The 13,240-nt window shown below is 21.0% G+C and overlaps 1 protein-coding gene across 3 annotated transcripts; it reads right to left on the bottom strand.

Moving 5' to 3' along the window:
• Window positions 1–4,466: 4,466 nt before the first annotated feature.
• On the bottom strand, window positions 4,467–12,368 carry LOC122508623 (beclin 1-associated autophagy-related key regulator). Of its 3 annotated transcripts, none has more exons than XM_043622083.1 (10): window positions 12,137–12,368; window positions 11,811–12,035; window positions 11,330–11,435; window positions 9,959–10,040; window positions 9,256–9,493; window positions 8,306–8,484; window positions 8,036–8,192; window positions 7,775–7,951; window positions 7,549–7,678; window positions 4,467–4,945 (listed from the first exon to the last, which is right to left on the bottom strand). In XM_043622083.1, the coding sequence occupies exons 2-10, from the start codon at window positions 12,008–12,010 to the stop codon at window positions 4,781–4,783; spliced, it is 1,434 nt and encodes a 477-aa protein (XP_043478018.1). In that variant the 5' UTR covers window positions 12,011–12,035; window positions 12,137–12,368; the 3' UTR covers window positions 4,467–4,780. The 3 variants fall into 3 exon arrangements, with proteins under 3 accessions (XP_043478018.1, XP_043478016.1, XP_043478017.1); XM_043622081.1 differs by having other exon boundaries at window positions 4,469–4,945; window positions 8,306–8,493; window positions 12,137–12,366; XM_043622082.1 differs by having other exon boundaries at window positions 4,469–4,945; window positions 8,306–8,493; window positions 11,811–12,030; window positions 12,137–12,366.
• Window positions 12,369–13,240: the final 872 nt, after the last annotated feature.

The following is a 13,240-nucleotide window of genomic DNA, read 5'->3' as shown; positions in this document are numbered from 1 at the left end:
AACCCGTTTATGTTCAAATAAATAAATAAATAAATAAATTTTCTTTTTTTTTAAAATAATAACGTACTGAATGAAATAATTTATTATTTATCTTATTCTCTAGTGAGATAAATAAAAATTAATATATAATAAAATAAAATTGTCCTATTGTTTTTTTATTCTGTCAGCAATTATTATTATTTTTTTTTTTTTTGAAAATAATAAAATAAAATATTAAAGAAATGAAACGAAAATAATAAAATAAAATATTAAAGAAATGAAACGAAAATAATAAAATAAAATATTAATGAAATTACTCAATGAAAATTATAATTAATTTTTAATTAGTAATTTAATTTTCAAAATATTACAACAACAAAAATCCCTTTTTTCTTCCCTGAGATGTAATTTATTCTACCCCCTCCCTTTTTTCAAGTATTCACGTTAGAATAAATTTAAGTTTATGTATAAAATTCAAAATTGGATTTTCCAATGAATCATGTAGATTATCATAACTATATGTATGAACGTATATATAAAACAAATTTGTTTCATTATAATATATATAGGTGGAATATTATGTATTCCGAAACAGAAAACCTATAAGACGTGCACGTAAATGGAGAAAGTGATTTGGGGACAAGAAGAAGCGATTACGGTTCTCCCGGTTTATGAATTTTTTTTTATTTTTTTAATTCAAGTCCTTATGGGACTTGTTCTGTGTATTTTATTGCTTTCGTAACTTTTGGTCGAAGGATAAGGAACCTATATCTATATAGAAAAATCCCCATTTTAAAAGGTGATTACTTATCGTTAGGATAAGGACCTAAAAATCACCTTTTAAAAGTATTATCTTTATTCTTTAAAATAAATCTTTTACTATATAAAACTTTTTTATATACTTGAATATTTTTTTAAATTTTTGTAAATTTACAAAATTTTTTTTTACATTTTTGTAAAAAAATTTTACAAAATTTTTTTCTTACATTTTTGTAAAATTAACTTTTATTTTAACTTTTTGATTTCTTTCTTTTTTTTACATTTTTTATTTTTTCCTTTTTAATAACATTTTTTATTTATTTCTTCTTGTTTTCTTTTTGTTCTTTTTTATTTTAAATTGATTGAATAAATAATTTTAATTGAAAATTTTGAAAGCAATTGAATTTTATAGAAGAATTTTATTAAAAATTGTTTTTAAAAGAATTGAATTTCTGCAAAGAATTTTACTTTTTATAAAAAATAATAATTGAATTATTGCGAAGAATTTTACTATATTCATAAAAATAATTGAAATATTTTGAAAAATTTAGTAAAATTTTCGAAAATAATTGAATTGTTTTGAAGAATGTTATAGAAATATTTGAAAATAATTAAATTCTTTCGAGAAATTTAATTAAAGTTGTATCGAAAATAATTGAATTTTTGAAAAGAATTTTATTGAAATTAAGTATCTACATGTATTCAAAATAATTGAATTCATCAGAAGAATTTTATTAGTTTTTGAAAATAATTGAATTCTTTAGATTTTTTTGACAAATATATTTAAAAATTGCATTGAAACTTTGAAAGTAATTTAATTTTCATATAGAATTTTTTTTAAAATTTTGAGAATAATTGAATTATTTTTAGACAATTTTAAATTCTTGTTTATGGAAATTTTTGAAAATAATTAAATTCTTTCGTGTAATTTTATTTAAATTGCATTAAAAATAATTTAATTCTTGCAAAAAATTTTAGTATTTATAAAAATAGTTGAAGTTATTTCGAAGAATTCATTAAAATTTTAGAAAATAATTGAATTTTATGAAAATATTTTTAAAAATTTGAATTCCTCCGAGAAATTCAATTAAAATTGTTTTGAAAATAATTGAATTCCTGCAAAGAATTTCGCTATTTATAAAAATAATTGAATTGTTTCGAACGATTTATTAAAATTGTAGAAAATAATAATTGAATTCTTTTGAAAAATTTTATAACGAATTAAAAAAAAATTTGAATTTTTTTCGTGGAATTTTATTGAAAATAATTTAATTTTTGCAAAGATTTTACTGTTTAAAAAAATAATTGAATTCTTCAGAAGGATTTATTCAAATTTTATAAAATAATTGAATTCTTTCGTGAAAATTTTATTAATTATTATTAATAATTGAATTCTTGCTAAGAAATTAAGAATTATATTAAAATTTTTATAAATATAAACAATAATAATTAATTTTGTACTTAATAAGTGAATTTTTAAAATTTTTTAAATTTTGAAAAATGTACAAAAAGTTATTAGAAATTTAAAATACAAATTTTTTTTACTAATTTTCAATTTAATGTAAAAATAATAATTTAACACAATAATAATTTAATAAACACATTTTTATTTTCGAGATATGTATATATTTTTATTACAACACGTAATAACTTAATTTTTCTTATTAAAAAAAAAACACACATTGTAATTTTTTTTTCGTAGTTATCACATTGAAACTTTGTTCCGATAAAACATAGCCACCCTTTATCATTACATTCATTTAAAAATTTTTCATTTTTGCTCTCACTCATTTTTCACATACTATGTTTTAAGTAACGAAGAAGAGGGAGATTTTTTACTTAAAAAAAAAAAGAAAAAAAAACATCGATTTACTTATAAACTATTTACAAGATTTTTTTTTTGTTTTCATTTTCTTTTTTGAGCACAAAAACATAATTCTTTTTTTATACAAACTTTGTGCCTTTTTAAAAAATCGTACTCGTTAATTATATTTAAAATCATGGAAAACTATATACAATATCTGACTTGGTAATCATTATTATTTTTTTTTCCTTACGTAAATTGAATTTTAATATTTATCACATTCTTTTTCTTTCAAATCGGTTTAAAAATTAGCTAACTATACAAAAGTTCTATTGAACTTGGTTTTAATTTTCCTTTTTTTTGTTTTTAAACTAATATCAAAATCACTAGAGTTACTATTTGTTTTTTTATAACTACTTTTTTTAGGGAATAAAATCATTGCTGAAATTTTTTCAAAAATTCCTCTCATTTGCGATATTTCCCGATTTTGGAATTTTCTTTTTTAAATTGAATTTTTAGACGTTTTTTAAATATTTTTTAATTACTTTTTTTTTTGTAATTTTTCTACAAAATTTTTATTTCTTGATTTCTGAAAATTCTTCTACATTTTTATTAATTTTTCGAAGAATATAGAAAAATTCTTCTGCGAGTTATTTATTATTTTTCGTCATTTTTTGTCGATTTTCTATAATTTTTTTCGTTAAAATTTCAAAAATGATATTATTTTAATCGGACATGAAGTTTCATTAATAAAAAAAAACAAGACGTCAATATTTTACATTATACAAAGCGCATGAAGACGAAAAAAGATCGCGTGAAATTTTTAATTAAAATCCTATTTAAATATTTAATTTTTGAAAAAAAGTTAAATAATTTTTGTATTTTTTGGTTTTCCAATTTTTTCTTCCAAAAAATCTGTACACAATATCACTGTTTCTCTCTCTCTCTCTCTCTCTCTCTCTCTCTCTCTCTCTCTCTCTCTGTTTGTTTCTTATAAGTTTATTTATAAGTCAGTCCATTCATTTAGAAAAAAACGAAAATTTCCAAACTTCCGGTACTTTCTAGCGTAAAACTTTCACTCGTTTTTTTTTGTGTTTTATTATTAACATACTATTATTATTGTGGTCATTGTTTTCTTAAAGCATCGATATTTGAAAAAAAGAATTAAAAAAACACTTATTAGTAACAGTATAAAATTTTTCCCTTCGTTTTCAAAATGCCAGCGAAAGGGAAAATTTATTATATTTCGCACAAGTTAATAAAAAATGTTAAAATAATTTTTTTCCGAATTTTTATATTTATTTTTTAAAAATTGAGGAAAAGAGCTTTAAAAACTGAATTGAAAAAAAATTAAAATCGAAAAAAATGTAAATCATTGTAATTCAGTTTTTTTGTATAAATAAATTAGAAAATTCTATTTATTTTAATTGTGTGAAATATGACATTGTCTAATTTTTTATATTAAAACAAAAATTCTGCCCAGAGATAAAATTTTTAAATTCCTATGATTTATCGAGTATATCTATAATTTCTAAATTTCACGAGAAAAAAGACGGAAGGAGAGTAGAAAATCTAAATTCTTTTACGAATTTTCGACGATTATTTAAATTATATTTTTAAACCAATAATTAGACATAAGAAAATTAGAATTCGAATATTTTCTTACTTTTTTTAAATATAAATTTCTTGGTCCGTAAAAAAGCTTTTTTTTTAATGTTTCGCTAACAAAAAATTTTAAATATTTTTATCTTCACTTTCATTTTATGAAACGAATTAGAAAAATAGAATTTATCCAAATTTTTTAAATTTATATTTTAAAGCAACAGTAATTTTAGTTTTACTAAAACTTTTCTCAAAAAACAAAAATAAAATTTGTTTTCTAAAATTTTGTTTTAGTATCTACTGAAAACTTTTAACTAAAAATATTTTGGAATTTGTAACATGTCTTTAATTATGCGTATTTATAGTAAACAAATATACGAATATTTAAATAATTAAAAAAAAAAATAAAACAAAAAACGTAAAATATTCTTTACGTTAAACTGATAGTCATTGTCAAATAAGAAGAGAAATTTTTTTTTTTCTAAATATTATGCAGCAAAAAGAGTCTGGTATTATTTAGTATAGTTAAAAAAATGATTCCATTCATTTTATAAAAAAAAAAAAAATGAAAAAAATGAATGGGTGAGAAAAGGATACAATATTATTTATAGATTTATGAAAATTGGAGTGATCAGTCTATTTATTGGTGGTCCATCCTCTCCAGATGGAGGCGATGCTGGCAGCGGCACTCGTCACAAGTCCGCCCGCAACACTTTGATTTACTTGCATACTTGACGATTGTTGGCTGGCCATTGAACCCGGAATAGGTACCACCATCTCGGGACATGCGACATTTGGTACCTTAAAGTGTTTTTCAAATATATTATGAAAAAATAATAATATAAAAATTTTTTTTTTAAATATTTCAATTATTTCGAAGAATTTTAATATAAAATTTTCAAGAATAATATGTGACTGTCCGCGACAAAAGGGACCTTAGCTCCATGTAAATACATGGGAGCTAAGGTCCCTTTTGTCGCGGACAGTCACATATTTCATTTTTCGAAGAATTTATTTAAAATTGAATAAAAAATAATTGAAATTAAATTAATGTCAAATTAAAAAAAAATAATTGAATTCCTGAAAAGAATTTTGTTATTTATAAAAATAATTGAATTCTTACGAAGAATTTTATAAAAATCTTCTTAAATAATTGATTTTTTTCGAAAAATTTTACAAAAATTATATTTTAAATAATTGAATTCCTGTGAAAATTTATTATTTATAAAAATAATAAATAGAAATAAAAAAAAATATAAAATTTGTAAAAAGATATATTCTATTATTTGGAGAAAATTTTAAGTTTGTACAAAGAATTTTTTGAAAATAATTGAATTGTTACGAAGAATTTCAATAAAACTTTTGAAAATATAATTAAATTCTTTCAAGAATTTTATTAAAAATGTCTTGAAAATAATTATTAAATTCTAATAACCAAATTATATCCAAATTTTTTTAAATAATTGAATTCTTTCGACGAATTTAAATAAAATTTTTCAAGAATAATTCCATTTTTCGAGGAATTCGATTAAAATTGCATTAAAAATAGTTGAAATTCTGCGATAAGTATTGATATTTATGATAATAATTGAATTTCTAAAAAGAATTTTATTATTTCTGTAAATAATTAAATATTAAAAGATATTGAAAATAAAAAATTTAAATAATTTTAAAAAAAAATTCAATTCCATTTTTGAAACAAAATTAATTCTCAAGAATTTTTAGTTAAAAGTATAAATAATTCAAATTTTCAAAGATTTTAATTTGAAAACTTCTCGGAATTCAATTATTTCTAAAATTTCACGCTATAATGCTATTAATTTTCAATTATTGTCTAAAATTTTAACTGAAATTCAATTTTTAAATCAATTTTTAATAGAAAATTCCGGGAAAGAATTCCGGGAAAGAATTATTTCCTTTCGTTGGCGCTAGGTGTCGAATTTTCTATTCTCCCGATAGTGAGATGACTCTATAAGGTTATATATTCTCAAGATCAAACTCCTCAAGTATGAACAAAATTATTCTTAACGTAACTTTTTTCTCGAAAGGGTTGATTTAGTTCGACCCACCAAAAATATTCAAAAAATAATATATAATGATTGGTTTCCCTTTCCATTCATTTCCTCAAAATCGATCATAAAAATTTGGAAAAGAACTCTAAAATTTACTGTTATTATTAAAACGATAATTGTTTTGTATATTATTTTAAAAAAATGAATAAATTAGAAAATGAAAACTTGAAATAATTTATAAACAAATTCAATTAAGCTTTTTAAAAAAAAATAAATTCTACAGAATTCTTAGTTAAAAGTATGAAAAATTCAGGTTTTTAAAGTTTTTAATATAAAAAATCTTGAAATTCAATTATTTTTAAAACTTCGTGTTATTATGCTTTTAATATTCAATTATTCTCTAAAATTAGAATTAAAATTCACGTTGAAATCAATTTTTAATCAAAAATTCTATGAGAATTCAATTATTTAAATACAAAAATAAATAATTGAATATTTCTTAAAATTCAAATCTAATAAAAAGATTTATCAAAATTATTATTTTTCAAAAATCTAAGTTCTTTAAAATTTCTAATTAAATTTATTCAAAATTGAAGGAAATAGTAATTTTATTGAATTTCAAATTGAAACCTTTTGAAGTTCATCTATTTATAAAAATTGTAAACGCAACTCTTTTGAAATCCAATTAATTTTGAAATATTTAATAAATATTCATTAAATAATTTTTAAGTAATAATTTTATGATAGTTCTTCAAGAATTAAGTTATTTAAAAAGAAATTATTTTCAGAAATAGAAAAAATTGAAGATTGGTGGTAATTTCATATTTTACGAGACAAACAAAAAAAAACACCAAAATTCAAAATTTTCTTATGAATTTTAAAAAATTTAATATTTTCTAGTACTTTTAATAAAAATTACAACTTCAATTCTTACAGAATTCAATTATTTTTTAGAATTTTTGAATAAAATTATTTAATCGAAATAATCGAAAAAAAATAATTGAATTCTTTCAAAGAATTTTAATAAATATTTCGCTTCAAATATTCAATTATTATTTTCTAAAATTTTCACTGAAATTTAGAATAATTTTTGTAAAATTCAATTATTTTCTAAATTTTTTTGTTACAATTCCTCAAAAATACAGTTATGAATTTATAAATAATTTTTAAAAGAAAAAAATAATGAAATTCCTTAAAATAAAAAATTTATTTCAATAAAATTTGACAAAATTTCCAGAAAATAATTTTAAAATTATTTTCTAGAATTCGATTATCTTCAAAAAATTTTAATTCCAATTTTTAGAAAACCTGATTTTTTTGCTGAATTTCCTCACTTCTCTTATTTTTTTGCCTATGCTAATTAATTTTTATCAATAAAAAATCTTTACTTACAGCCTCCCATTCCCAATTAAAAGCGTCTTCCTCTTCGTCCGAGGCAGAGTCGTCACTTTTCTCCAAATCTGGTATTAATTGATTATTCAATTGCGCCATTTCGATTGAATCAATTTCCACGGGGCCAATTCTATAAAAAAAACAATTCGTAGAAATAAATTTCCCAAGAAAATAAAAATTTCAAGATAGAAATTTCAAATATAAAAAAATAGGAAAAAATACAAACCTGCCGAGATCAGTGATTTCAGTATTGAGCAAGTGCATGAGATTTTGCAGTGTTTGCATTGGATGTAAAACTGTCGTATCTGTATTTTGTGTAAAGCACAAATGTAAAACGTTACTATTTAGTCGAGCTACTTTTCTCGCAAATTTTTGATCCGACATTTCACTTCCGCAAAATTCACTGAAATTTGAAACAGAAAAGGAAAAAAATTAACTTAAATTAATAAACATTTAACGTCAGTCGAATGGAATTTTCTTATCTAACCTGTATGCGAGTTTAAAAGGTAATTTCACATTAATATAGTACGCAATAATATTAACTAATTGCGTGGCATAAGTGAGGGCTGCACTTATATTATAAGCTGGATTATGCATTGAATTTTCTTTATTATTTCCAGGCACTGCGTCCTTATTTTCTGCAACTAAAAAAAATAAATCATCTTTTATTAATAAATAATTATTTTTATTTAAAATTTTATTTTAAAGAAAATATTAATACGCAAGTATTAAAAGTTTTCATTTTTTTCTAACTTACCCCAAAGGGAATACGCGCTATAATCACCAGATCCAGGTAGAGTTGGTGCCACAATGCGATGATGTATTTCTAAACTATTTTCAGTATCGTTAATCCATCGTCCTCGCACATACGATGTTCCTGAAGCATCGGCCAAAGCTGTCGTTACACAATCGGTGCACGAACTTTCCTCTTCACTACTGCACAAACTATCAAATATTATCTTTAAAACAACTATAAAATTATATTTATTTTATCATTTCATATTTTAGGCCAAAAAATTCTAATTTTTTGGTTTTTGGCCTAAACTATGGGACGATAATATAATAATGAGATCCAAAAACTTAACTATTAACAAATTTACTTTTATTTCTATTATGGAAAACTTGTTATTTCAACATTTTTTTCTAATAAATTTTATTATTTTAAAATATTCGCCATTTCCTAAGTCCTAATAATTGAATTCCTTTGAAGAATTTTAATAAAATTTTTTTAAAGAATTGCATTTTTCAAGGAATTTATTAAAAATTTTTTGAAAAATAAATAAAATCTTGCGATAAATTTTATTATTTGTAAAAATAATTAAATTCTTGAGAAGAACTTTATAAAAATCTTTTTAAATAATTGATTTTTTCGCAAAATTTTATAAATATTATGTTTTAAATAATTGAATTCCTGTGAAAATTTTATTATTTATGAAAATACTTGAACGTTTGCAAAGAATTTTGTAAAATTTGTTTTAAAACCATTGAATTCCTTTGAAAAATTTAAAAACAAAATTTTAAGAATAATTGCATTTTTCGAGGAATTCATTTAAAATTGTATAAAAAATAATTGAATTCCTGCGATGAGTTTTTTTAATTGTGAAAATAATTGAATTCTTGCAACGAATTTTATAAATTTTTTTTGAAATAATTGAATTCCCGAGAAGAATATATTATTATTTGGAAAAATAATGATAAACAAATTACCTTCTGCTGGGTTCAACTTGTGTTAATGGAAAAATATATTGTATTAATTGTTTGGCAGCGATTCGAATAACTTTCTTTAATTGTTGCCTTTTTCGTTCAACAGTTTCCTTTTGTTTTTCCTGTTTGCCTTTTAATTGAACTACGTAGCGATTTATTTTCTCGACTCTCTCCTCGTGCCTCGGCAGTCGCAATGCCAACTGTGAATTGACTTCATTCAAAACATGTAGACGTTGATTGTCTGAAATAGATTTTTATAAATTATATTTCCAGACTATTTTATAATTTATTCAGTTACGTAATTTACTTTTTTACTCTATAAATAAGTATATTAATAAAAACAGATAAAAATATTTAATTTAGATAACAAACTTTAAAACTTATTAACTTAAACAAGTATTAGTTAAACAATAAATAAATTAAAACTAAAACTAACATTTTTATTCATTTTTACTTGTGTAAAAGGTCAGAAAAAATTATTCAATACTTTCAAATGAAAAAAAGTCTGCGTGGCAAACTTTTGATTTGGAGAAACTTCCAGTGAAAGAAATGTTCATAGTAGTTCAATAAAGTTTTTCCGAAAACTTTCAAATTGATTCAATTATCAATTTAAAATTTCTTTTTTAAATATTTAAAAAAGTTTCTTTTTGGGTAAAATTCTTGTTTTTATTTTATTATAATATTTTTAGAAAAGAAAACAACATACCCCTGTTAATGCTCTGTTTCGTTTCATTCACCAATAACTGTAGAAGTTTTATTCGTTCCTTACTGGTATTTAAATCACATTGCTAAAAGAAAAATTAAAATATTCTATTAATACAATTTTGTATATTTATTCATTTATTACGAACTAAAATTTATTACTAATAAGTATTCGCTAAAATTTAAATATTTTCAAAATCTACTATTTTAATAAACTTTCTCAAAAGAATTCAATTGTTTTTCCTAAATACTAAAATTCTTCTCAGGATTTCAATTATTTTTAAAAAATGTAATAAAAGTTCGTTGCAAGAATTCAATTATTTTCCTCAATGACAAAATTTATTCTTCTCAGGATTTCAATTATTTTTGATACAATTTTAAGTAAATTCTTCGAAAAATGTAATTAATTAAAATTTTTTTATTAAAATTCTTCGAAAGAAATAAATGAGGAATTATCGATTATTTTTAATTTTTATCTGATATTCATTTTTAAAACAATTTCTTTTAGAAAATTCTACGAGAATTCAATTATTTAAATACAAAAATGAAAAAATGATTGAATAAATGAATTTTTTTCAAAATTGAATTATCATAAAGAATTTTATCAAACAAATTTTTAAATAATCGAATAATAATCGCCGAATTTTATTAAAATTTTCAAGAAGAATTACATTTTTCGAGGAATTCGATTAAAATTGTATTAAAAATAATTGAAATTCTATGATGAGTTTTATTATTCATGAAAATAATTGAATCTTTGTAAAAGTTTTATTTAATCAAAAAGTCAAAAATTTGTAAATAGTTGAATTTTTGTGAAATGTTTATTATTTATAAAAATAATTGAATTTTGGAGAAGAATTTTATTATTTTTAACGATAATTGAAATTTTGACTAGAATATTTTTAAAGTTTTGAACAAAATTGAATTTTTGCAAAAATTTGTAACTTCTCTAAAATACACTTTTTTTTTAGTGTTTCTAACTAAAATTCTTCTATAAATCCATGATTTTTAATAATTAATTAAATAGATATGAAAAAAATAAAATAAAAAAAATTGAAGATGATTTTGGAAAAGAAAAAATTTTATAATTTATATAATTATAATAAATTGAATTGTCAGTCTTTCTAATTATTCATATATATTACTTAAAAAAATTAAAATCGCAAATAAAATTCAATTATCTATATGTTTTTAATTTTTAAATAAAATTATTAGCAAAATTTATCAAATTTAAATTTTCCTCAATAATAATTTTTTGTCTAATTTAATATTTCTTTGTTCAAGTAATTAATTATTTGAATCAAATAAATTTTTTTCATTATCGTTAATTTACTAAAAATTAAATGCAAATTAAATGCGACTTTTACTAACTCACCAATTTATCTTTTTGTTTGTGTCTTTCTAAAGCTTTCACACATTTTTCCTCTAATTGGGCTCGTGCCGCTTTTAATCGCAAATGTCGTATCTGTTTATCCGCAAATCTGCAAAAAGAATTATTTATTCCACTTGACTAAATACAAAAGAATTTTCTCTTGAACAATAGAAAAAAAATTATAATTTCAATTAAGTATCAGATCTACATTTGGGACGATAATTAGATTTTCAGAATCATATAAAGGATTTTTAATTTTCCCGCAATTATTAGTAGAAATAATAATTATTATACAGTAAAAAGTATATAGTAAAAATTACATTAAAAAAAATTTACAATTTTAATTCCTAACAATAATACACACAGAGTTGTAAAAAAGACAAAAATTGTATGAAATTAGAATAAAACAATAACAAACGTAAATTTTCTTCTAAATTCTAATGCGCGTTAGACTAAAAATAAATAAATAAATAAATAAACTCACCGTTCCGAGTAAACAGAAGTAGAATGAACAAAATCCCCATTTTGTATGCATTGTCTACAATAGAAAATTCGTCGACTGTTATGGCATAATGAGCACTTTAATAAATTAACACTAAGACGATCGGAAACATCTTCGAGTTCGGAGGATAATTGAAAATCTGCAGGTGCTGTACAAGAACCATCAGAACTGCTGTTCGCCATAACCCAAAATCTTTGTTCGTCTGCTCTGTGTTGTTGTCATTTTAGATTTTTATAAATAAAATCTTCCTTTATTACTCTATTATGGAAAATAATTTCTAAATAGAAACTATAATATAAAATACGTACCCTGTGAAATTTATTGGTCCAACTTTTTTTCTATACCTTCATTGTCCTTTGTTTCTACATTATTTTCTATTATTTATTTATTTTTTATATTAAAAAAAAAACTTGGTGCGACAATGTCGTCATGTTAAAAATTTTACACACACACGCATACACTCATACACGCGCGCACACAAATATATATAGGACTTTCTCAACAAACCTCCATGTCAGTGCCAAATCCAAAATAAACTTGAATTTCCGCAGAAGCGCATTTGCGCAGTTGTGATCAATTCGAATTACGTATTTTCAACGTAATATGGGGAAAATTACGCGAATTACGTTATTGCATTTGTGTAGAGCGCATGCGTCGCGGGAAAATCAAATTTTGAAAAATTTTTCCATTAGGTGCCGTAAAAATTTTTAAAGAATTTAATAATTTAAAAAATTTTTGATATAATTTGTTTATTAGAGTTTAATAATTATTTCCAATACATTTTAAAGTAACTTTCTTGAAAGAATTAAAGGTGAAAGAATTTCTTGAAAGAATTTAATTATATTTTCAAAAATTTTAATGTAATTCTTTGTAACAATTCAATTATTATCAAAATTTTTGTTCAAATTCTTCGTAACAATCCAATTATTTCCAAAAAAATGTTAATAAAATCAAAAAACATTTTCGAAATTCAATTATTTACAATATCTAATATTTTAATAAAATTTTCCAGAAAAATTCAATTATTTTTGAAAAAAATTTAATTAAAATTCTTCACGAAAATTCAATTATTTACAAATTTTTTATAAATTTTTTTTCGCAAGAATTCAATTATTTTTATAAATGATAAAACTCTTCTTAGAAATTCAATTAATTTTAAAACAATTTATAAAATTCTTTGCAAAAATTCAATTATTTTCAAATCAATTTTAATTGAATTCCTAGGAAGAATTCAAATATTTTTAAATATTTCCATAAAATTCAATTATTTTCTAAAGTTTTAATAAATTCTTCAAAATAATTCAACTATTTTTATAAATACTAAAATTCTATGCTGGAATTAAATTATTTTTAATTCAATATAAATAAAATTACACGAAAGAATTTAATTAATTTAAAAAAATTTCCATAAA

The sequence above is a fragment of the Leptopilina heterotoma genome, unplaced genomic scaffold (assembly GCF_015476425.1).
Source record: "Leptopilina heterotoma isolate Lh14 unplaced genomic scaffold, ASM1547642v1 Lhet_55, whole genome shotgun sequence".
Classification (NCBI taxonomy): domain Eukaryota; kingdom Metazoa; phylum Arthropoda; class Insecta; order Hymenoptera; family Figitidae; genus Leptopilina; species Leptopilina heterotoma.
This window is presented reverse-complemented; position numbering and strand designations above follow the sequence as displayed.